The sequence below is a fragment of the Chelon labrosus genome, assembly GCF_963514085.1.
Source record: "Chelon labrosus genome assembly, chromosome: 8".
In the NCBI taxonomy this organism is placed as follows: Eukaryota; Metazoa; Chordata; class Actinopteri; order Mugiliformes; family Mugilidae; genus Chelon; species Chelon labrosus.
In genome coordinates this window covers 21,712,643-21,739,084 of record NC_140358.1, presented here as the reverse complement: position 1 = coordinate 21,739,084, position 26,442 = coordinate 21,712,643, and the positions used below count along the sequence as shown (strand labels likewise).

The window sequence follows — 26,442 nt, the reverse complement described above, 5'->3', positions numbered from 1 at the left end:
GATAAGAAAACTGTGATAATGCAGTTGGTTGTGGAGCGAGGGATTAGTAGCCTGTTTGTCATGTATTTCCCATGAAGCCCTTTGATTCTTGAAGCAAAGAGGAATTTTCTCAGCTTCTCACATTTCTGCCATTGCCGGAAACTCTTGGTATGCAATGAAAAAAAAAACAGTGGCCTTTTCCTGTTTTGTTCTACAAAACAATCATATTTGTGCTCAAAACTGCAGCACAATGCTGAAACCTCCGTAGCAACAACAGAGACAATTCTTCTTGTACCATCTAGGAAGTGGTTCTTGGAACAACTTGGTACTAACCCAAATCCACAAATACATTAAACACACTGCTCCAGTCGATATTTTAATAATAGCATACAATAAAAAGATGGAATTTGAGAGGGGTGGTTTGAAGTTTAAACGCCACAGCGACTTATGTCCAAACTTTGCAGTTCTTCTCAGCTCTGTAAAACTTTGTAGCTTTGTTTTTGGTCCAGCATCTTGAATTTTACTGCCTGCATCTTTACAGTTTTTATTCAATTGCACCAGTCATCTGTTTCCAGTGGAAAATCATTAAAAGCCCACTGTATAGTACCAACCAGCACCAAACATTTGGCAATTAACTGGTGAAGATGGTGGAGGATTTAGCTGCTAAAGAGCTTTTTAGATATTTAAATCATATCAGAGCTATGAATAGAGTGAATATTGCCACATGCTAATGCTAATGTTGCAAATATGCCAGAGATGTGTTTACCTGTCATTGCGCCGTGTCAAGGGTTAGAAATAAACACTGTCATTAGATGTGTTTCAATATCAGCGGTCACCTTTTTAACACAATTTGTCTCATCTAAAAATACGTTTATTCTAAAATAATTAGCAGTGTAGACAATATGAGTAGTCTCTTAGTCCTGTGATTAGCACTTACTCCAGCACAGCTCCGCAATTACAGTTTATGGCTATAAAGCAGTCTAACCGAGTGATCCCACGTAGAGGCCGGCACAGGCTGCCATTATTTGAAAATGGCCTCGTTTGTCCATGGTAATTACGCATCTCGCCACTAATATCAGTCTGTTAAGGGTGTTTTTGCTTAACACCAACCAGCTGTTACTCTCACGCTGCGTAACCCCTGCCAACGTGTGTGTTTGTGTCCGTGTATTTTAGGTTACTTCAAGTTGGAGAGTCCTCTCCTACAGCACCGTCTGCAGCAGCCGCATAGGAGGACAGAAAACATAACCAGTGGACAGACACAAGTAAGTACAATTTTTTTTCTTTTGACATTTGTACAAATATCAACATGCTCCTTATAAATCTGCCTAATCTGACTCTTCAATGTAAATGGAGTGGAAATCTAGGTTGAGTAGATCACTTCAAAAATGACAAGAACACCGGATGTTGATGTACAAATGTCCCACGCCATCAACAAAATTCCCCCTTTTCACTAACACTAAAGATTTCCTCATGTTTTGATCTTCATACATACCACTCAGCTGTGATTTATTTTGACTCACTTCACCTCTCTTACTCATATTGTTCCTTCGCCCCACGCAGGGAGTCAAATCCGCCCTGGCTCGGCTCAACAAGGCCACGGAATACTCCTCGTCTAGTGATGAGGTTGGAAGCAGCGACGACGAAGAAAGGACCAGGTGAAGCCTTCGGTCTAGTTCTTGCTTTGTGGATGTTATATTGTGCAACCCCACCCCATAGCAATGACACTCCTTGATGTCAGCAGCCATCCTCACACACAAAAACGGCTTAGGAACAACTCTAAAAACATTCCCTAGATCCCAAACTGATCAAGTATCTGTGGGATTCACTGGAACAAGCCTGAGAGCCACAGAGACCCCCTCAACCCATAGGACCCATAGGACCCAAAGGCACCCACTAACAACATTCAGAAGGCCCTACACAACATTAGGAAGGTGGTAATAATGTCAAGGCTGATCAGTGTACATTGCCAGCCCAAAAGGGCGATCTCCCCGTTGTTTCCAAACGACACAGTTACGAGACAGGGCCTGTTACAAGATACGGTGCACCAGTTGTGAAACCATTATTAACAAACCGGAGAAGAGAAATTAGTAAAAAGTCATTGTGCCTACTAAGGAAATGCCTATTCTGAGAAATTCTGCATGTTGAAATATTTCTGCTGACTACCAAGGCAAAGTTAAACCACCAACGCTTTCAAAACTTCTCACTTTGCATCACGCAGGAATTGAATCCTATGTTAAATGTGTCATTGGTCATCCCAAACATACAGAAGAAAACTATATTAGTAGAATATAATATTTTGCTGCTCCCAGGAAGTAACTCTGCCTTGTTTTCTTTACTTTTTTTATAACTGCTCATCTGTAAGATGCATTGATGTTGTTTCTAACTACTAAATGCAGCGCATGTAGTCAGATTCTGGTCTAAAGTCTTGACCTGTGTGTTTCAAGGTCTGGCCTGTCCAATGGAAAAGGCAAATACTTCAGAGGAATACCCGATGGCATCGTCCTGCAACCTCACCACAATCTTAACCAGGTACCCGACGCACATAATAACAAGCTCTGTGTTCGCTGAGCAGTCCCTCTTTAGGAGACTTCCTGGAGCTTTTCATCCATTTCACTCCCCTTATCTTGCTGCTTTGTCCGTGACTGTCCTGTAGTTCTCGGGGTTAAGTTCAGATGATACCTACCTGTTGCCGGATCTTCTGCAGAAAACGTCTTCTTCCAGTCCTACCCATAATGCACTGGGCCAGCAGCAGCGAACACATGAACTTAGTTACTTGAGATCGCCCTCGGCTCCTGCATCGCCCACGCACCAGGAACTACATGTAAGTTTAATGGGATCAGTTTGTAACAAACACAAACAGATAGACAACCTTTCAGGAATCCACACACATACACATTAATTTGTTGAGATTTATTCAGTTTGGTAAAGTCCAAGTTATCATTGGGTCTTGTTTTTATGGCTTTAGGAAATACATGTATCCAGCTGCATTAATTACATTTATCCACCAGGGGGAGGTGGTGGCACAGTGTAGCGTGATCAGCATCAGTACCGTGCTGTGTTTTATTACTCCATCTACATTCAGAATAACCTTTCTTGCTCAGCCAACCTTGCATTTTATATTTCCTTATACACAATTAGAAGCAAGACTGCCCTTGTTGTTAAAAGACTGGAATAAGTCTCACGTAGAAAACACAAAGACGGATCGTTGCTGGAAGATGGCAGAGTTGTAGTCACTGATCTGTGAAGCCGCGAGTAGTAATTGTGTTTTTGTTTATGCAGCGAAGATATCAGGCAATTAAAAAAAAAAGAAATTGTACTTAGTGACTGTGTCTGTCGTTGTGCTCATCAGGATGTCGGCAGTCCTACTGGCAAAAACACCCCGACATCTTCTTCCTCCTCCTTCCTGTCCTTCATTGATCCAAGACTGATTCCCACGTCATCGCCACCACAGAGCCCCAGTGAGTACACTTACTGTACAATACACAAACATACACTTTAGAATACTTATTAATTAATTACTTTTTCATTTTAAATGCCGCAGTCAGCTCCACACACTATTGTCCAATTGAAGTTTGGCCTTTGTGAGTTTGAGGGTGTGGCAATGGCTTCCCATTGAAGAATAATAGCTTTTTATATTCTTCCTGTACTACTGCATGACAAGCTGTGCTAGCTGCCAGATATTGGTGTAATTATTAATGATGATAATCAGATATACAGTTTCAAATGTTAGACAACAAATCATTAAACATAGTTTAAATTAATCCTCTATAATAATAGTAATATTTTGTCGCTGTTTTGTAGAGATAATTGTAGGCGAGAACAGTTTTTCTTTTGGTGCAACTAAACAAATCTCAACCATATTTTACTTGTTTTTTTTTTGTCCCGGTGCAGCGGGTAGTAAGGGCGAACCAATCAAGAGAGAGAACCACAGGAAGGGCTCTGTGGTGAATGTGAACCCAACAAACATTCGACCACAAAGCGACACTCCAGAGATCCGCAAGTACAAGAAGAAGTTCAACGCTGAGGTTCTTTGTGCTGGACTGTGGGGTGTGTAACTTTATATTTGTCTTTGAAATACCTTATTTATACAACATGTAGACGTGACAGGGAATGAAACAAAAGAATGCTTCACTGAAATACAGATTTACAGTTATGTGTATACATGTAAGCTTGGAAGCCATCTTGAAGTTCTCTCATCCACAAACTTTGTGAATTGAGTCTGGCTGCTCCAGGCTAGTGTATATATAGATGGATGCATGAAGAGTTAGAGTTGATCTGTGTGTTTGTTTTGTCCTGCAGGTGTGAATCTGTTGGTGGGGACAGAGAACGGCTTGTGGCTGCTGGATCGAAGTGGTCAAGGGAAAGTCTACTCACTCATCAGCAGAAGAAGGTTTCAACAGATGGATGTGTTGGAAGGACTAAACGTGCTGATTACTATATCAGGTACTGTTGGTGCAAGTTCACGTATATGACATTCAGTACTTGACCGTACACAGTGCAGTACACCTACAGGATATACATCCTTCAGAGGACCTAGAAAAACTAGGAAGTAACTGACTGAGGGTTGCTTTATAATGTTACAATACATCAATCAGACATAACATTATGATCACCTTCCTAATATTGTGTAGGTTTCCCTTGTGCCTCCAGATCAGTTGTGACTCATCAGAGAATGGACATGGGCCTTCTGAGGGTGTCCTGTGGTGTCTGGCAACAGAACGTTGTTAGTGGGGTCCTTTGAGGGGAGGGGCCTCTGTGGATCATCCCACAGATACTTGATCAGTTTGAGATCTAGTGAATTTCGAGGCCAGGTCTAGGCGGGTGCTACATGTCTAAGTAACATCCACAGGAATGCCATGTCCAAACGTTTCCCAGAAGAACATTGAATTATCACAAGATGGTCAATGATATTCACTTCTCCTGACAGTGGTTTTAATGTTGTGGCTGATTGGTGTATTTGATTTATTCCTAACAATGATACAAACATAAACAGAGTAAACAAAGTGCATTTTGACCTCTCACCTTTCTTATCCCAAAGTATCATATGATAATGTGAGGGAATTTTTTCAGTGAGTCAGAAGAACTGGATGAATGATAACTCTTCTATGTGTCAATAAAGCAGGATTCACCTTCATCCTTCTGCTTCTGACTATAGGTAAAAAGAACAAGCTGCGTCTCTACTACTTGTCCTGGTTAAGGAATAAAATCCTCCATAATGACCCTGAGGTGGAGAAGAGACAGGGCTGGACGTCAGTAGGTGACTTGGAGGGCTGCGTACACTATAAAGTGGGTAAGTACAAGCTGCAATTTTTATTTTCTACGGTGCAAACTATAAAGGTGAAAGTTTTTGGAACTGCATGCTCAATATGTAATCAGGACTCACCTTTTTAAGATTCTTTTGTCTGCCTTGTTTTTTTTTTCAGTACGCTACGAGAAGATAAAGTTCCTGGTGATTGCGTTGAAGAATGCGGTGGAGGTGTATGCCTGGGCCCCAAAACCCTACCACAAGTTCATGGCCTTTAAGGTTGGTAGCGTTTAAATATAAAATGTTATGTGTGTGTTTTCAAGAAAAGCATTAGGAGCTCTTTGCCCTGATTGTAATGATAGGTCAATACAGTGTGTACACTGACCACAATATTATGCAATGGTCTTATTAGACTCATTAGTGTTAGCCTCTTGGGATGACCATGATCAGACCAATATAAATATTGGTAACCCTAAACATTTCCAGCTAACGCTTGACTTCAGGTCAAGATAAATCAATTGTAGTCATGTTAGCAAGCTGGGTGTAGCATGCTAACTTAGAGTGAAGTGAAACTTAGACTATTTTACTATGTAAAGCCTAACAAACATAATATGTCCTGTCCAAGATAGCCTCCATACAGAGGATAAAAATTAATCTCAAGCATTCAATATGTTTACAATCTAACCTGCTCAACTAGCTTCTTGATTCCTTCAGTTTCGTCCTTGATCACGTTGTCTGACGTAGTTAAAATCACCCAACAGGTTAACCCCGCCGTCCTCCATTGTCTTATCTGTACCACGTATATTTTCATATCTAGGACAAAACATTGGTACAAATTGGGAAAAGAAATTTGGGTCACTTCTATTGCCAAACACATACACGCAGACACCCTCCGCAGAGCTGCGTCCCACTTAAGTTTGTCCTCTGTGGCCTGGACTACTTTTCCTTCTTGTTCTATGGAGTTTAATCCTCTCTTCATGGAAAAAGGCCAAAAATATACTACCTTCTGGAAGTGATAATATGCCATGTCTTATACAGCTGCTCTTCAAATCGATAGTCAGTTGCTAAGTAGTTGTTAATGGAGCAACTTTCGTTAGGTTGCAGGTGAAGATAATGATTGTCTTTACGTGCTCACACTATCCCATCTAACATTTTTCATTGTGTGAATATCTCTGTCCAGTCGTTTAGGTCTCTCCCCCAAAAGCCACTGTCTGTTGACCTGACGGTGGAGGAAGGTCAGAGGTTAAAAGTCATCTACGGCTCTCTGTCTGGTTTCCACGCCATAGACGTGGACTCCGGGACGCCGTACGACCTCTACCTGCCTACGCACGTAAGTATCCACCACGGACGTATGCAGCAAGTTGTAAAGGTTGCCGTTTTGATGAACTGCGTTGTAAACCTCAAACAGAATGTGTTGCTGGTTATCCACATGCCACAGGTTCTCAGTGTTATCTGGCAACAAGATGTCAGCAGCAAGTCTTTTTCGAGGTTCAGTTGCTGTGGATCAGATTTACGCGGCGCAGACGCTCGATCAGATTTAGATCTGGGGACTTTGTAGGCGAGGGCAACACATTGAACCCCTTCTACTGTTGTCTTACATGTGTATACCTGGTCTTCAGTAATGTTTAGGTGGCTGTTACCCTTAAATTGACAGTTTTTCCCAGGTTACTAAATGGTATAGCATTGATTGCTATTCCTAAACTTTGTGCTGAGCCTTTTTTTTATATGTCACTAAATGAATGTATTGCAGGATCAGCAGAGCCAGTTGCTTTCTGTAGCAACTGTATATGAAAGCCACACATAGGCAATCAACTTTCAAAGAGATCTTTGAGGTTGCCTATATATAACAATAACACAGACATCGTTCTCACTGTAGCTGGAGGTCTCTGTTAAAGCTGACTTTTGTTTTTGGCTCGGTTATCTCCCCAGTAAACCGGATCCCCTCACTCCCCTCATGTCTCTCATGATGTACTGTATCTCATACTCCTCCGCCCACTCACCCTCTACAGATGTCAGTCACTGCTCTCCTCTATTTTCTCCTGTTTTCCTCTCTCCACCTCCCTCCACTCTCCTCCCACACAGCCTACAGCTGTCAAACATCATTGTCTTTCATCTTTCTTTCCCTTTATTCCTCCCACTCTGTCACCCTGTCAACCAGTGTGTCATTGTTCATTTTCTCATTTTCACCTAATTTCTTTTTTTTTTTTTTTTTTACCTTCTCTCTTTCTGCATTTACCAAAGTAGCATTGCTCTCTTCCTCTTCCTCTCTGTTCCATCTGTGGGCTGCAGCAGAGTGTTGTGACTCATGTTCGCCTCTCTATTCAGACGTCTTTGTGTTTTAGTCCTCTTACGGCGTTTGAGCTTTCATTAAAACTGTCGAAATCGATCTAATAAGGACAGGGTCAAAAACATGTTTGTGCACATTCTGATCTTTGCAACATATTGTTTTATGGCTGTTTTATGAGGATTAGTTTATTGGTATGTTAGTTTCTTTGGAGGGGGTGTAATTTTGGAAAATATTTAAAGAGACACTCCACAGTTTTTAGACATTTCTTGGAATTGCCTCTGTAGGACTGTCATGAGTGATGCCCTTTTGAATTAGCACAGTTTGGCAACAAGCTCATAACAGAAAGCAAGTGAAATGTTTTCAGCTTGCCTTTGTCTCAGCTTTATTATTTACATGTAAATGCTTACAACAGTGCGTAGGCTACAGTGTGGTCTCTCTGTAGAGCCATTGCAGAAGTACCACCCAAGCTTGAATTCTTGATTGGTTCTCCTTCAGCGCCCACATAAGACGTAGCTTAAAACTTCCACCGCCGAGAGTCAGAGCTCCTTTTGCATTTATTTGTCGATCTGATCATCCAATATCCATTTAGCTCTGTTTTCCTGTTTACCAACTTAAAGGGGAACTCCGGCTCAAAATGAACCTGGGGTTAATAACACATGTGTACCGAGTTCGACCGTTCTCTGGTATTTGTTTTCATGCATTTGTTTTGTTAGTCAAATGTGACCAGTTTTCTTGCAAACCACTATTTAGCGTATAACGCTAGCCTTCGGGGCACACCTACACATACAAAGAAATCGCTATTTCTATACCGCTAACAAGGCTCACAATATCACCACACTTACACGGTAGCATAACTAGGGTCTCTACATGTAAACCGAACCATTGAGAACTTTGCAAGTATACAGGCAGTTTATTAAAAAAGGAACACAGTACCGTTCGCGTCTGGCTCGCATATCCAGGCGGGCGCCATCTTGGGGAAACTGAACTGTCTGTTGCCGGAAGAAAGCACTGAGAGCATAGAGAAGCACTGAACGAAGAGAGTAGAAAACTGGTCACATTTGACTAACAAAACAAATGCATGAAAACAAATACCAGAGAACGGTCGAACTCGGTACACATGTGTTATTGACCCCAGGTTCATTTTGCGCCGGAGTTCCCCTTTAAGAGGAATTATCTACTTTAGCTCTTTCGCTTTAAAAATTTTCCTCATGTTCATTGGTAGGCGCCATTGATGTTAGCATTGATGCCTCATAGCAAGAAGGTTCTGGGTCCGAATCCATTGGCCGACTGGGGCCTTTCTGTGTGGAGTTTGCATGTTCTCCGCGTGTCTGTGTGGGTTCTCTCCAGGTAGTCCAGCTTCCTCCCACCGTCCAAAGACATGCTAGTTAGGTTAGTAGTCTAGCAACCTGTCCAAGGTGTACTCCGGCTCTCGCCCAATGACAGCTGGGATAGAGTCCAGCCCCTTCCACCCCTCCCCAAATGGTTGCTCACAATGTTTATCACTCTGCACTAAGAAGATAAAGTGATGTACATATCTTTCTGTAAAATATATTAAGAGCAGGGAAGCTAACTACTCGGCAATGAAAGCTGACAGAAGCTGTGGGCCAGAAAACCGCATCAATGATCCAAACCCTGATTTCTAAAATCGCTGAACTGCTAAATTTAACCACAGCTACATTCACTTCCTCAGTCTCAGTTAATCACAAGACTTCTTTGAGTTTTAATGACTTACGGAAGCCTTGAAAAACTTTTTTCCATCTCTACAAAGGTTGCAATGCAGTGGTGGTGCAAATGAACGTGTCTTTAAATGTGAGCAAATCGCCCACTGCTGTTACAATTAGAGACGAAGCAGGTTATCCTTCTTTTTCTTTTTCTTTTTTCTTTCCTCTTCTCTGGTGTATGTGGGCATGTAAACCTTGCTGTAGCCAGTGGTGAGTCACATCCACATTGTCACACATCCTGTTAAATATGTTTTTAGCACGAGCAGAGGCAGCTGGAGACTCAGGATTAGCTCCTGTGTTAAGTGTGATGCTGCTAATAATAATTCATAGTGTATAGTCGGGTTATTTTTAATTTATTTTGTGTTTAGGTGTTTTCTAAACATAAAGGCACACACACATACTGCCCCATGCCACCTCTAATGTGTGCTACTTTCTATAAGCAAGGGACAGTTGGAGTGAGAAAGGGAAAAGACGCCCGACAATAGAAATAAGCTCTAAAAATACATCCCTCCTGTCCTCCTTCTCTGGTGATCATTAACTGAGTGCTGACCTGCTCTTGCTTCCTGTTGAGAGAGTTTTTTTTTTTCTTTCCCCCTCACTCTTCCTCTGGTATATTAGGCGAGACTGCACACAGCTGCCTACTACACCGGTGCCTTATACTGCTGCTGTAGCTGCGAATTCATTTTTCTCCCCTCCGCACAGTCCAGCTTTCTTCCACATACACACTCACCTACTGTGCGCTTTCAAACCCACTCACAATTTCTTCGACTACCCAGAGGACACTTTACTCTCAGCCTTTCTCTGTGGCTGTATAGCCTTGCTCTGACACCACACTCATTTACACAACTTCTTATCTGCACCCCTTCCCACGCACACTATATCTGCAGCATCCACTCACATTAACACTTACACTTCTTTCTTGGCTGTGAAAAGCAATTTAGCAATTTATATAAACATCCTACAAGTCAAACACCTGCTTTCTCACACACAATGCACTCACCCACTTAAAGCAGCACACACACACACACCCAAGAATCTCCCGTTGTTGTCAGCGAGCTATGTAACAATGCTGATTCCAAGGCAGAGGATTAAGATTGCGTTGCGTCTGTGGATGCCGGTTCTCATGCTCAGGATTGTGGTGGCTCACACTCCGGTAACGTATGAAGCTTGCAACACAGAAACTATATTTAACCGTATTTTTGTAACGCAGCACAGAACATAGTCTTGTTTGTTTCTTCTTTTAGATTTTTATTCCTGTTTTCATTCTAGACCAAACCTGTTGCGGATTATCAGTTGTGCAGATATTTTCTTTTTGAAGATGTTCACTTTTAGACAACTGCTTCTGATCTGTTACACAAAAGTTGATGAACTTTTAAAGTAATGTTTATGAACTGATGAGATACGTGTTTTTGAACTGTTTGTTCAATATTTTTGAATTAAACAGTCTCTTAATTGTTGGATAAAAAAAATTCTGAACTGTTTTGATTAATATTTCAGAACTGCTAGATAAATAATAAGATAAAAGTTTCTGAACTGGTTGTATAGGAGTTTCTGAACTGTAGACTTTTCTAGCTTGTTTGATAAATGTCCCAAATGTGGTTAGAACTTAATTCAAATCAACTTAGACCCGGTGAGTTTAGATTACTAGAGTAGTTGGATGTATATGTGGGGCATATTTAGAGAGTGGATTTGACGGAAAAGTTTCTGAACAGTTTTTAAGTTTTTATTTTTTTTCCCCTGACTGGCTACTGCTGTTCCTAAACTGGTTGGATAAATGTAGAACAGTTGTTTCAGTCCTGTTCAGTCCTGAAGTTTCAACACGTTGCTGGATGATATCTGTTTGCAGTTGCATGGATGGACTGAATTTATCCGTTGCCCTTTTCTATCGTTGTTCAGATTGTGATTTTATCTATTTGTTTTTGTATGAAAGTTAATTTCACTGCCACAGAGCTGGTAATGATCATACTTTCGTTTTGCATACGTGAATACAATGATAAATGACAGAAAAGTGTTGAAGTGCAAAGACTTGACCTATTGTGCTGTTAAGTTTTAGATGTTTTTGCATATTCCTATACATTGCTTTCGAAACTGATATTAATATTTCCTGTATGCGTCAGTCAGGGACGTCAGTTTTATGATGAAATCTTGTCATTGAAAGTTCCTCATGGGTTTCTTCATAGACAGAGTTATGTCATGACATTTTAAAAAAAATTAAATTTGTCCCTGTCTAAAGTCATTTAGTATTTTCACTTCCCAGACACCTTGTAGGAGTCTGTGTAGTATTTATGGTAGTAACATACTCCGTTTAATAGTTGTAACAATTAATTAGCAGTAATTGGACAATTTTTTTTAATACATTTGAAATAATGTTTGTTTTACAGATACAGGGCTCGATTCACCCCCATGCCATCATCATTCTGCCAAACAAATCTGGAACAGAGGTTCTGGTTTGCTATGAAGACGAGGGCGTCTACATTGACACCTATGGCCGCATCACCAAGGACACAGTGCTGCAGTGGGGGGAGATGCCTGCATCCGTCGGTAACTTTGGACCCTATTTATTACTAAGCAGATGCACACAGAAAAACAAGTGTAAAAGCTATTTTCATACACACAGTGTGTCCATGTGGCTGCACCAGGAACTACGGCACATTCTGAAATGTAAAGAAACTAAAAGATCAATAATTTTTTTAACAGTTTACTCCTAAGTTACTGCTAAAAAGAATCGTTCTAGATCAGCAGCTGTCCAGAGCGCTGAGAACTTAACCTGAACCAGATTCTGTGGAGACAGATTTGGGACAGGGTGGGCTAAAAATAAGATGACCGTCATTCTGTGTGTGTGTGTGAGAGTGTGTGTGCTTGCTTGTGTGTGTTGGATGAGGACTATCTGTGGGGAATAGTGCTCTTCATACATAGACACATAGAGAGAACTCTATATACATTTTTATTGTATTCTGTCCTCTCATAGTGTTTCCTGCCCCTCTCTTTCCCCTTTTCTCTCCCCTCTCTCCAGCCTACCTCCAGTCTAACCAGGTGATGGGTTGGGGAGAAAAGGCCATTGAACTGAGATCAGCCAACACGGGGAACCTGGAGGGAGTTTTTATGCACAAGAAGGCCCAGAAACTCAAGTTCCTGTGTGAAAGGAATGACAAGGTGGGAGTGATACTAAACTTACACTTGCTTCTTTTTTTTTCTTTTTTTTTTTACCTATAGTTGTTTTGAATCACTTCAGTTTTTTTCCATTCAGTCCTTTTCATGATTGTCTAAAACAAGCCATATATTCTCCAGCATGTTCCCTCTTTTTATATTTTTTATTTACTTACACTGAGATATTCGTATTTACTTGCTTTTATTTATTTCCAATGTGGAGCTGTTCGCTGCCAGCTGATCCAAATCTCCTGTAGGTCAGACTAGATATATTTTAACAGATGTTGTTAGCTTGTTTCTGTTGCTATGGTTACTCACTTGAGATACAGCCACTTAAAACAGTGAACAAACAGCTTCACTGGAGCTACTCAGTAGGTTTCCTGTATCAGGAATCCAATCAGAATCAAGTATTCACCCAAACCGTGGGCTAATAAAGTAGTGACTACCTGACACTGTCAAAAAATATCCATTTTAACGTTCTACAACAAGCCCCTGAAACAAAATATAACATCTGCGTCAAAGACTCGAGCAAACCTCCAGCGTATTTCTGATAGCTATGAGAAAGTCAGAACAATTTTTTGTTTTTACGACAGTTCCTTGTTAACATCTCTCTCTTGTCGCAGGTGTTCTTTGCTTCAGTGCAGTCAGGAGGCAGCAGTCAGATTTACTTCATGACTCTTGGACAGAACTCGCTGTTCAACTGGTAACAGCTCCGGGATCAACTGGTGGGGGCCGGCCTTCATTTTTCTGAGTTTTCCTGGCGATGCCTTTTAAGATTTGCACCGACTGACGTTGCTCTCCGTGAGAAGTGGACGCCACACAAGGATCAACTAGATATTCCTCGACTCTTCCCTCAAGCCTTGTTTAGAGTCCATGTAAATGTGTAGGGATCCACATTGGAGTTTATTCATGAGTCCACCTGCGGAGGAGGAAAAAAAAAAAAAAAGCTTGAATCCGTCACTTCATGCTTGACTACTGAAGCCTGGATCACTGCTCCTTCAGCTGCAGCAGCGCGAAAAAAAAAAGCTTTACTTCGCCGACACGTCACCCGTCCGCAGAAACGTTCAGAGGTACAACTAGCAGTGCCTGCGTCTGTAATGTGAAAAGTCTTTCCCAATAGGCTCCACTGACCACAGCACCAATGTCTTGTATGTTACGTCTTCTGGGGTTCAGTGATTTCACTTGGACATCTGGTCAACATCTGGCCTCAAAAGCCTGTTCCTCTGTAGCGGTTTATTCCACATTTAACTCACCTCTTCTGGATAAGTTAGATCTTTTTTTTTTTTTTTTTTGCTTAAGTGTTCATCTGTATCGACTAATTATCTGTAAGTGTTATTCACTTATGTCTGCTTTAGTTACGCAGCCTCCTGATGTCATTTAACGTCCTGACACAGACCAGAAGAGTGATGTTCCTTTTCTCTGGTCTTTTATTGTGCTTCGTGACCATCATGTTGGCATTCCTCAGAAATAAGACAGTTAACTTAATGTCATTCCACATTTTATCCCCATTTATTCCCCTTTAATACATTTCCAGATCCACGAGAGGCTACATTGTCTGTAATACCCCAAGACAGATCAATATTTAATGCAATAATTGAAAGTGTAGGATCCAAACAGATTACCAAATCAATATGTTGTTTGTTTCAAGTATTATATTAAGCACAATCAAAAGTTATGTAATTTCTTCTGCTCTCATTCGTAATACGAGGACAGTAAGTCAGTATTTTATCCTACCAAACAGATCCAGTCCGTTGTCAATTATGGTAAGAAAATCGTAACAGTATGTGTTTTGATCCCAGCTCCCCAAAAATCCTCTTCCATCTACGTATGAGCATTCACTCTAGATCTGGACCATGTCCTTTTAGTGTTATTTCTCTACGATAAAGACGTAAATAATATTTTAATTAACTGTAGAATCCACATATTTTTTTTTTTTAATGTATTGCATAACAAGTACAGTCCCACGGTAACAGGATAAAGATGCTTTTCTCCAGTTCTGCATCTCTTTTGTACAGCTTAGGATGTATATAATATTTTAAAATGCACTGTTTTCTAAATATTTTATAAATGTACAGAATTATAGGCTTATGAATGTGTGAATTCAGTCCCAGAAACAAGAGTTCACGCGTGTTATTTTCTTGGTCTTTGGATGTTTGTGAATTTGAACCCGAGCTACTGACAGTGAATTCGAAGGCTCTTGTTCAGGTTGAAGCGTTCAAGATCAAACACAGAAGTTCTGTTTCTAGGCTGATTTTCTCCCAGTGTGTATAAGTCTGGTGTTTTGCACAATGGCCCTCTTGTACATGTCGTCTCTTTTACATGTCCCACTTTGAAATGACCGATGGATCAAAGTGGAAACTTCTGAAGCCATTCTGTTGTCAGTGTTGAAGAGATTACTGCTTTTGTTGTTGTTGTTGTTACACTACCCAGTACGGGACGCACACAAGTTTTTGAAGGATCAATTTGATGAAATTATCTTTTTTTTATTGTTGTTGTTGTTGAGCTTGAGTCCGAGGAGATGCAATGAGTTGCGTTAGAAATACGCTGTATGATAATTTTTATGTTTTCCGTGACGTGTTACTGTCATTTACAAATTGAACAACAAACAGGAAACCAAAGACCAAAGCTTCGCTGATTTGCTTCCTTGATTCTAATCACAACTATTTGATTTGATATCTGAATCATGATGGAAAAATAATAATAATGATATACAGTTGTACCGTCGCTGCCTTCAGATGGATCTCTTGAGCTCATGGGAAGTTGTGAACAACTATAAGTCAAGAGAACATTGCTGCTTGGCAACTGTTGCCGTCTAGAAACAGCCGAGGCTAGCAGCTAGCATGCTAATGTAAAGGCACACTAAAAGGATGAGGCCGCTGGGAATTTCCCCTATAAAAAAACTGTATAACTTACCGTCCACCACCAACATTTCTGAAAACATCAGCAAACCCATGACAGCTTTTGAATTCCGGCCGCTCCAAAAATGTCCACTTACTAGATGGTGCATAGGTAAATATAACTCCGTTTGAAGGCAGCGTGTAAACTGTACAAAATGGCGACCAACACAACAAAATTTAATTATGCAAGTTAAAGATACTAGTGTCCGTGTATGTAATAGCCAAACATGTATGCATTACATTATGATAGGTTTTTTTTTTTTTTTCCTTAAAATGTGAATTTGCGATTCATTTACCCATTTATATCCTCCTCCATGAGATATAGCTTGAAATGCTAACTTTGTTTTACGTTATCCTCTGCATTGTATTGGGCCTTGGGTTTTGTGGCTAATAATCAAAAAATATTTTTTTTCTATTCAGTGATTATTTGACTTAGTTTTTGTTACAGACTTGAGAAAAAAAAATATTGCAGCTGGTTCTGTGAGAATATTTCAAACTGGAAAACAAAGTTGCTGATTGTCTTTGTTTTTGTTTGTTTTGTTTTTTGCTTTCTACCAAATCTCATATCACATTTGTTGCATTTCTCTGATACTGAAGACCAGATAGCTTAACATGGCTACAGGATTGTGAACTAGTTTTCGCAGGCTAACAGAGTTGCTAGCTAGCATTGGCTAAGAACCATTAGCTAGCTTGTAGTTTCTAGCTTAATTTTTATTATTAGCTAAAAGAGAAACTTGGCTAGCAGGAACAAGCTGTGTCACATTTCTACATGTAATTATGACACTGAGCTATTATTAATGCATAGATTCAAGGGTTTCTGCACACTTTAGAAATGTTAATAGGATTTGCAGCCGACAGCTGCAGCAAATGGTTTTGAGTGAATGTGACAGAAGTCATTAAGGTTTTATTTTATAATGCTAACATAAATGCATTCACATGTACTGTATATTTTTCTCGGTTTGGTGCAGGATATGCCATGTTTAGAATCAGCCGCCGTGCTAGCTTGCGGTTAGCTTTGTTCGGGTGCGCTCAGCTGTTGAAAGGCGACCGGCGCAGAACCGGCAGGTTTGGCCAGGTTCCCAAGCAAGACCCTGACCATTAAAGAGTCCAGACACAGGACACAGGACAGGACACCGGACCAGAGCTAGTCCCATACTGGCACAGTGGTTCTAGCTTCAGTTCAGCTCTAGCTTAGATTAAAGCTAAATGTACAGTAGTTATGTGGCTGATATCCGCTGCACTCATCCATCCAACACACTCTGTCATAGCCTTTCAGGAAATATGCATGTGGGTAAGCACAAACAGTTGACTTTTATAAAATTAGTAACAAAGTTAAGCCTTTAATTAATTAATGCTCCTATTCCAGTTGAAATACTTAAATTTGGTTGCGTATACTTGTACTTTTTCCATCCAATTTTTGTTTGTTTTAGCATCTCTGTATGCAATTATTTCACAATGGCCTGCTCTTTAATTGTAATGACTATTTGTTCAAAGCATGTGTCTCCTTCCCTTCTTCTCCCTAAGTTTGAGGTCTTTTATTTATTATGTTTATAAAATATCTATATGGCTCCACAGAAGACTTAAAATTGTCACATTTAACAACACGTTTGTGACTGTGATTTTTTTTTCTCTGCATCATTCTCCATCCTGCTTCACGTAAGCGTATAGAAATCAGCTCTCCTACCAGCTGACCAGTGTCACATCACAACGATGTCTGACCTGTCAGCCTTAATTCATTCATTTTAAAGTTTTCGTGGTTTACCAGAGGCAAACTTCTGTCTTCTTTCTCCTTTCATCTTCTTGTTGCTGTGTAGCTGTGTCTCTGGTGAGAGTGGGAGATCCTCCCACACCTTCCACTGATTAAGATCATGACAGATTCTGTTTCAGACCCGCAGTGACTCACGTCTCAAACTCTCCTACAAACTATTTTTCCTCTCACTTTTCCCGACACGTCTCGTCTCACTGCTGCTTTTTCTTTCTTCGCTCATATTCAACTCTCTAGGATCTCGACAGTCTTTACTTGTTTGTTCCCATCCACTATTCTCTCTGAAGGTTTCTGAGAGGGTGTCAGGCAAGATTTATATTTTATATTCTTACTATTTATTTACTGACTACTGTCAGGAATGATGGGGTCATGTCATTAATACTCAGTATTGTGATGTTGTCCTCATATTTCTGACTCCTAGTTAAAGAGATGCTTCCACAAATGTCAGTCTAACTACTTTTTGAGACATTGCACGTCTTTATTGCACCAAATACTTTTAAAGAATGGAGGGATTTGTTTTTTCTTGCTGTTAGGTGAAGTGGGATGAAGCATGACGCAGATTAAAAAAAAATAGCAGGATTTGTTTTCTGTATTCAGTTTAGTGTCGACTGTTTTCCAGCCTGTGTATGAGGAAAAAAAAAAAAAGGTCTGTTGATGGGATTTAAAGTAAGTGTGCATGCGTGGGAGTTGTGCGAGAACAGGTGTTCAAAATCGAAGGAAGGATATTTAGAGAGAGGAGAGACGGTGGCTTGAGTCAGGTGTGAATAGTTAATAGAAGGAACGTGGATGTTTTAAGACCTCAATTTAATTCACAGGTAAAAGTTTAGGTATGATTTATTTTAATCAATATCTAGCTAGTAGCTAAATCTAAATATCTAGGTAATAATGGCTATGTTAATGGGAAGGAGGAAGAAGAAGGGAAGGGATAGTGGTTTAAATAAATAGTGCTTTAATATTAAATATCCACCTTACACTCATCACTCATCAGTTGGCCAAAATAACCACGATCTTGAATTATAAAGAACCAATAACGCTGATAGATATCTAATTGGTATTTGCTGATGTCTGAGACACAGAACAGTTGTGTTCCCACAAATATTATATAGCTCTACCAAGACCAAATATTATCTAGATCTACTGTATATCTGAACATATATATATATATTTGCCCTCCTGTACCATTTATAGAAAAAGATTCTTTTGTTACTTTGGTTATTATTTTTGCACTGGACCTGTGTTTGATGCGTCATATACTGTAACCCTCCTGCTTGTGTTCCCCTGTAAAGAGGCGAAAGACAGTGAGACAACAATAAATATGTGGAATCCATGTGTGTGTGGCTGCGGTGTTGTTGTTTCTTACACATTTCACAATGACTCTAATTGATTTCTATCAGACTCACAGTTTTGTTTCCATCTGTCAACCTGTGCTAGTTGGTAAAACAGGGTCAGCAGATTGTCTTTTAGATTTATCTATGATGATTTGGTCTTTTAAATCTAAGCATCTATTAATTTTAAATGTGCACATTGTCATTACAGAAGATCGAATGTTAACAGAACAGAAGGACAGTCAACTATTCACGTGTTCACATCCGTTCATACAGTCAGTTCAGATCATAGACTGTATATAAATATGTACAACATGCCCCCACTTCTTTGCATTGATCAAACTGACACTGTAATTATTTAAAAAAATAAATAAAAAAAATCCAACTTTCATGGGCCCACATGACCGCTTAACGGAGTGTTAGGCTTGGCAACTTGTCATCATGATCCTGTATTTTAGTCTTTTAGTTTTGCGCAAGTCCCATCCACTAACATGGAGGAGAAGGAGGAGCTGATGACCTATACTGCAGCCAGCCACCAGGGGGAGCTCTACTTGCTTTGGCTTCACTTTTGAGGAGATGTTCCGCCGTCCATCTTAATACAGTCTATGATTTCTAGTTAACTTTATATCTTTAGACTGTGCATAGGAAGCCAGAGTACCTTGAGAAGAATAAACACGCAGAAGAAGCAAACTCTGCAGAGAAAGGCTGTGACCAGCAGGACTGAACCTCTGACTTCATTTAAAGGCTGCTGCATGTATTGTTATAGGCCACGCCCACTTCTGTCCTATATTTTTTGCGCAATATCGTAAAATGTGTGACAGGTCCTCTGCAAACTTTGTCATTTTTTTGTTTTATTTTCTTGCCTTTTCTTGAATATAAAAATGAGCACAACAAATAATTCCTAATAGATAACACGTATGTACTTACATTTACTGAAATTTAACAGTTTTAGTGCATCTTAAAATTTAGCTTTAACAGTTGACAAGAACGTCGGGCTGTTTGTTAGTGTTAGGCCAACCTGAGCTGCTTCATTGACGTTTGTGTTTCCGTTGGCGAACAGATTCAGCATGAGCTAAATTCTAACCTTCTTCATTCCGGTTAGCAAATAAATGGTGGGTAAAAGGTCGACTATGTCAACTCGTGTGTTCAACTCTCTCTCTCTCTCTCTCTTTCTCTCTGTCTCCGGGTCTCAAGTGTCCCCTGACGACTCACTGGCACCAGTCGCAGGTTTCCTGGCCCCTGTCTCCCACTCTTGGATGACGTTAACTCGTTGATCCTCCAGCCATGACACCTCAGCCATCTTGTTGTCATTTCTGATTACATGTCTTTGCGGTTTGTCTGTCCTAAAATATGTTAAATTGTGAAAAAGTGCAACAAATAATTGGTTAAAACTGTAGTTTTGGGTAGTCTAGACTGAACACGGGAGCGGATTAGAGCTCCACCGCCCGGTGACAGGACAGGCTCTGCTCTGTCACTGTTGACGAACACTTTACTCCACTCTAAATTTGCTCCTCATACCGCTCCAGCTAAACCCCCACCTGCCCTCCTCAACCCCCCACCCCCCCAATCCTCACAAGCCTCAGATTCCCTCCTAACCCCATTCCGCCGCCGCAACCCCTTCAATACACACACACACACACCTCTATTTGTGTGTAAATGTGTGTGTCAGCTCACCCAGAGCAAGGGAGAATCCAGTGACTAAGCCATGACAGGAGGCCGCACAGTCACACCGAAGTTTTGCTTTTAACAACTGGATAAATAATTTGATCATCCTCCTGGTGGATCGGTACATTTGTTGCTTATATTGTCATTCTTTGGACCCCGTTGGAAAAAGACCCGACAGGTAAGGCTGAAGATTCACTACAGGTGGAGTAAAGTTGTGTTGAAGCTGCAGCTGGGCCTGTCTCACATGTGCATGGCTAGATCAGTGGTAGCACAAATAAAGCAGGGAGTAAGACGTCCAGCCCAGCTTATACACCAGCTTGTTAGCCTTATTTGCTTTTGCTGCTTGTGTCCAAAAGAATTAAGTCTGGCACGGGATGGAAATTAAACAGGGTGAAGGTTTACGCCCAGCTCCTTGATGCTTCTTTTGATTGGTCGAGACAAGAGAGAGCAAGTCATGGCAATCAGAATATCGAATGGCGTAATTCAGTTGGTTGAGGGCCATTAGGTTCCTGATTGTGCATGTTATTGATACTGCAGGCAGCGCTGGAACGAGAGAGTTTGCATTCAGAAAGAAGGACAGCTGAGATGATCTGTCCTCAGCTAAATATATGTGCAGCGCCCATGTGCTTATCTATCTATCTGTCTATCTGTCTATCTGTTTATCTGACTGTTTATCTGACTGTTTATCTGAGGTTGGATATGTGTGTGCGAGCATGGATTTTGTTCAAGATCCAAACACCTTAGCTCCAATACGTTGCTGAAAAATCTGTTACATCCGCTCACGAGTTTAAAGGGTACTAGTGAAAAAACAAAAAGTGTGTCAGTTATATAGCCTGCAGGGTGAGGCAACACAAGCCCGGGACAAGCCTGGCATGCCTTTGCGACGCTGTGTTCAGCCGCTGAGCTCTGGTTGGCGGTAGGAGATATCAGGTGACCCAGTCGGCGCTAAATTGGTCCCGCACACCAAGTTGAGGAGTCAGGAGACCTGCAGGGTTGGACGTTGTGTTTTTTTTTTTTTTATTACAATGCAACTCAGAAAAGTTCTAAGCGGCCAAGTAGAGGAATTATTCTGCTTCTGTACTTTTTGGCTCAAAATTGCCCTTTTGAGCCAAAAAATACAGCTGCTCTTGTGTAATAATATAATAATCTGAATCTCACACTGGGGCCTCTACAGTCAGGTTTCACCTCGTCATCATAACATTGTTTGTGTAGATATTAATCAGTGAGGAGATGTGCTTGGATTGTTTACTGTCTTTATTTATTTACAACACCTGGATAGAGAGCTATGTAACCAGATAGACATTCATAGAAGTGGGAGTCTTTGAATCTTTGGTTCGCACCAAAGCATTTTTTATTTTTTTTTATCATCATTGGAAACAATTAATGTCATTCCAGTCTCATCTTTTTTCTTGGACATAGACCCACGTGCCCATAGACATACCTTGTTCTCAAAAATCTTCTTAATTTAAATATTTTCAAATTATTGGCTAAGCATTTTATGTGTTGTACTGAAATTGCTCCCACTCTGGCTTCGCCTTTCAGACCCAGGGGCTACGTCCACCTTTTATGCACAGTGGTATAAGGAGAACATGATGGACAAAACATCAACCTTGTTATTTAGTGTCTGTTAGCATGCTGACACAAGCATTTAGCTCAGTGTGTTCATATTGAGAACTTTGGTTGCATAGCTGTAGACTTCTGTTGCAGAGGAAAAAAAGAAATTGAGTCTATTACCACCGTAAGGAAATACAAACAGCAAACCTGCCTAATGCAGCTTTCTGGAATTTAATACTATGGTCTTCTACAGTCTTCTCTAAAAGCCTGTCAACAAAATGCCTTAATATAACTCTGAGCCATAGACTGTAAAATCACTGGTCACAATGACAGCTCCTCAAAAATGAAGCCAAAGAACTTGGAGCTCCCCCTGGTGGTTGACTGCAGTATGGGTCATAAACTCCACCCCCTCCATGTTAGTGGATGGGACGTGGGCCAAACTGAAACACTAAAGTACACATCAAATACATTTATTTATTTATTTATTTTTTAAATCACATTGTCACAATCATTTCATGAGAAGAAGTAAGAAATATTTTATATCAGCTTTTTGGGCAAATGCGTATAATAATGATGCATTTTCAAGTTTTGTTTTAGTTAGTTATTTGACGCTATAAAAAATAGGATGTGACATCATGATGATTGACAGTTGCCCTTGACAATGAGTGCAGTATTTAATCCAACATTTCTTTGTAACTGGTGGAGGTGGAGCAGAGCGCAGTATTAACCAAACACAAATGCCAGTGAGTCTAGAGGAAGTGTGGCAGGGTCACCGATAAACGTGGCTCTACTCTCACACAGTACTGCTCACACTGTCTCCAAACATGCAAGATGGCGCTGGCCGTATCCCCGGGATACTCGTATCAGTTTGACCAATGGGAGGAAGTGAGGATGCATTGTCCATTTTTTTGTACAGTCTATGCTTTTAGCGCAGAAGCTAGCAGCGCTGCTAGTGAAGTTAAAGACACAGGGGCATGTTACTTTGGATGGAAATTTTGTATACACCCTCCAGTGCAGGATGAGTCATCAATGGTTTTCCAGGAAATTACAAGCTCTGAAATGCCCCTAATACCCCTACCACCTACAAAATGACTTTTTCTGGTCAGTGCTGGGCCAGAGAGTGATGTATAGGTGACATGTCACACAGAAACATGTAAACATTAAATTGGTTTTTATAGGGAAATGGAGTTGATAGCATAGTCTCCCAGTTAGTAGATTATATGACGTTAAACAACCACCAAAACAATATACAGTATATACAGTATCTATAAATGCTACATAAAGCAACCATTTATGCTGCACATTCAGAAAATGCTTATGGAGTTTAGCTTCTGTCTGAAAAATGTAGTTGTGGTTTTCTTTTGGTCTTGTTCACAGTAAATATATATACCATGTGCATCAGTATGTTGGGTACTGTTGTACTAGTCACAGAATGCAAGCCTCATGCAGGGACAGATTATTATTATTTTTTTCTTCACAGATAAGAATGCTACCTGTCAATCAAAACCCACAGACTTATATAACGGTAGGGTCCACTTATCCAGCCCTGCAGTTAAAATGTTCCACGGTTGTGCTAAATCTGTCCACAGCCGAGAGCTGCGGGGGGTATGCAGGGCTGGAATTACACAGTGGGTGGTTTGTTTAAATTATCCAGGTGGATTACTGGTAGGTGTAGGTTTTCCTTAAAAGGTATAGTTAGGATAGACAATTTTTTAGAATCTGGACATTTCATTTTGATAAAAAATAAATTAATTTGAAACCTACAGTAAAAGTTCTGTGTTTTAGGGTACAGATCTGAAAATAGAGGAAATAAATACACTCCATATGCACATGCTGTTAATGAAAAGAACAGATTACTCATGCTAAACTGATGCAGATATAAGGATCTTAATATACACATACATCTTAACTTACAGCACTTTACTGCGTTTAAGAGCGAACAGAATGACGAACTTCCCCACCATGACTCATCTTGAGAGGCTCGCTCTCTCCTTCCTGGTGAGAACAGGTGCTCTGGCAGCACAAGTTCCTGTAATACTGGAAGTGAACAGTAACATCTTCACTCTTTCCAGTGGAACAGAACCAGTGTGTCCAACGTCATCCCAGGAGGCTGCATGTTGCTAAAAAAAAATATCAGCCATCATTATTTATCTGCCACGGGTCACGACACTGCATTAGCAGAACATCTGCTTGTTATGTTACGCTGACGATTCGCACAATTCTGAGGCCAGCGTGAAAGTTCAAATGCAAGATCACACAGCAAGAGCTATTGATCAATAACATACCATACACAGAGCCTTACTAATTCTACACCTGGTCTAAAATTAGTCACCTCGCAAACGGATTATATTGTACCAATGCCACTCACCACGCAGACAAAAATAAGCCGTGGACGAAGGTATGTTAGCAGCTATTTTTGGCACAAATCTGGTGGTAAAATCTGTTGCTAAACCTCTCTAAAACTAGTTTATTGGGTCAGTCAGGGACTTCCCTACACTGACTTAAGATCAGAGCTCAGACTGAGGTATTTTCGTGCTTATCTATAACTACTAGAAATAACTACTTGTCTTTTTTTTAGTTTTGTTGTGATAGTTATAGTGTCTCTGCGATGATTTTGTGGTGGTTTGTGTCTTTGGTATTCAGTTAAATTTATCTGTGGTCGTTTTGCATCTGTTTGTGATGTTTTTGTGTATCTCTGTGCTCTGTTTCTGCTTGTTTCATGTCTTTTAACTGAGCTAAGGGTGCCTTGACCTTTTGGGCCTCTGGGTCTGCTCCTTGTAGATCCTCTCAGTACATCTTCTATATACTCAGTCTGTAAAAAAGCACTTGTTTTATTATTTCTTCTGTCGGTCTGGAGGCCAATATTTCTGACATGAAAGTCATAGTGATGGCCATAGGGGTTGTGGTATTGGCAAGGCATTGGAAAGACGCCTAAATCTGTCATTATCAAGCAGGGAAAGTGTGTTGTAAAGACACCATCAAGCTGCAGCACTGGAAATGTAGGATTATGTGCTTCTGGAGCTTAATGTACATAAGGTGATAAATGTGGGAATATCTTGTCCCTTTTGGTTTTTATCTTTTCTTTCTAAATATGACTTCTCTTGGATGCCCAACTTTCTAGAAAAGCAAGCTGAAATGACCATTATGCATGCTGTCTTGATTCCAGATTTTTGCATGGCTAATGAAAATTAATTCTTTCGAGCAGGCAGCTCTACATCAGCCTTGCAAAATGTTGGCTAGTGGGTGTGTGTACCGCACACAGTGTTGGCTATTAACAGGAAAAAGGCTGTTGGGTGCAAACTGTTTCACACAGCCCAACTGAGATGCACAGTATATTCTGAAAGTCATGTCGAAGGAATACTCTTAGATCTAATATAATACTAGCATATCCCACATGTCTTAATTAGCTATGTTTGGGCCTCAGTCAGAATAAAACCAAACAGAATGGGCGCTTGACATTACTCGTATCAAATTGAAATATTTTCTCATGTCCTGAAAATCCATGCAACATTAGTCTGCATATGAATGTACTGATTGAACTTGCTGCCCCTGCTTGCGTACCTCTATTGTCTGTTGCTTGCCAGGTAGCAGATTTGACACACTGTGTGAATACAGCCTGTTGCCGCTGCCAGAAATTCTGCAATTACGTAACCGAGACAATTGATACAAAGGGGTTTAGCTGCAGTTGTTGTTGTATCAACAGAGGGCTTTAAAAAGGTATGCATACACAAGCACACCTGTTTGGAGAGATTATCTGAGGGGGAAACTGGATGTACACATGGATGTCATACATGCTGCAACTATTTTATTTTTATTTTTTTCTAAATCTATGATCCTCTCATGTAGACATATACACAGTTTGACCTGTGCTCTGGGATCCTTGTACAGAGTGTCCACAGACAGTGAATCTCAAAGAGAGGAAGAGGAGACAGAAATCAGCAGTGAAGTGGTTTTTCATCTTTCTCTGTTTGCCTGTATGTGTCTTGTTAGTGGAGAAGCTGAGATTTCTCTCAGGTCAGAGAGACTCTCTGCGGTGCTTAGTAGGTGGCAGAGTTTAATTTAGCCTGGAAACCTGAACCTGAGCCTCCTCCATCAGCTCCTTCTCTGGGCTCAAGACAGAGGCTCAGAGGGCAGCATGCTGAAAATTGTGGGCCTGTTGGGTGTAAAACGATGAGAGACTCCACACACCTTCAACTAGCTGAGGTACCACACACCATACTTTACCAAACTAAGCAAGACCACAATGGAGACACTTAGGGATTTGGTGCACATGAAATGATGCATTTGCTGACCTGGCAGTGGAGTCCTGTGTACATATCCTTCTTCTGTGTTAGCGTGAAAGTGTGGTTTATTGCAGTTTGATTGATTTTGAGCTTGAATTCCGACACTAAACCTCTAAACCTGCAATAAAATAGAATATAACTAAAAATACTGTTTTTCTTTTCTTCTGTAGGGATTTGCAAATCAAATTTGCTTTTCAAATGAAAATTAGATGTTATGTTGTTGCATAAAGGAACAAATTTAGGTGATATTCGTGTTTTTACTGTACTTAAAAGTCACCATGTTCTTAATAGACCTGAACACTCGAAAAATGCATGATCGTTGTTGTATAACTGTATAACATACGACTCACTTTTGATTAGTTTAAAACTCAGAAAAAGTTTCTTCAGCAAGTTTTTCATAGTTTTGAGTTTTTAGAGTATTTCTGAATTCTTATGTGGCTGCTTTATTCCACTGTTGCCCTTTGTTTGAAAAGCTTTCAGTAGGAAAAAACTGCTGACCAGGCTTGTTCTGAAAATCCCTACTTATTATTCATAGAGATATATGTATTAACACCTGGGTGTATGCAGTTAGACA

At 40.4% G+C, this 26,442-nt stretch overlaps 1 protein-coding gene across 1 annotated transcript in view; it reads left to right on the top strand.

Annotated features, from left to right (window-relative positions):
* The window catches only part of LOC311491849 (mitogen-activated protein kinase kinase kinase kinase 4), a 65,531-nt gene extending 46,897 nt beyond the window's left edge, over positions 1-18,634 (top strand). Inside the window, exons 21-33 of the mRNA XM_084549888.1 lie at positions 1,153-1,241; positions 1,540-1,634; positions 2,424-2,508; positions 2,633-2,800; positions 3,329-3,437; positions 3,871-4,026; positions 4,279-4,422; positions 5,135-5,269; positions 5,403-5,503; positions 6,405-6,554; positions 11,614-11,773; positions 12,246-12,385; positions 13,003-18,634. Coding sequence (XP_084406014.1) covers positions 1,153-1,241; positions 1,540-1,634; positions 2,424-2,508; positions 2,633-2,800; positions 3,329-3,437; positions 3,871-4,026; positions 4,279-4,422; positions 5,135-5,269; positions 5,403-5,503; positions 6,405-6,554; positions 11,614-11,773; positions 12,246-12,385; positions 13,003-13,086 — 1,616 coding nt within the window. The 3' untranslated portion in view covers positions 13,087-18,634. The remainder of the gene's footprint in view (positions 1-1,152; positions 1,242-1,539; positions 1,635-2,423; positions 2,509-2,632; positions 2,801-3,328; positions 3,438-3,870; positions 4,027-4,278; positions 4,423-5,134; positions 5,270-5,402; positions 5,504-6,404; positions 6,555-11,613; positions 11,774-12,245; positions 12,386-13,002) is intronic.
* The last annotated feature ends 7,808 nt before the right edge of the window (positions 18,635-26,442 follow it).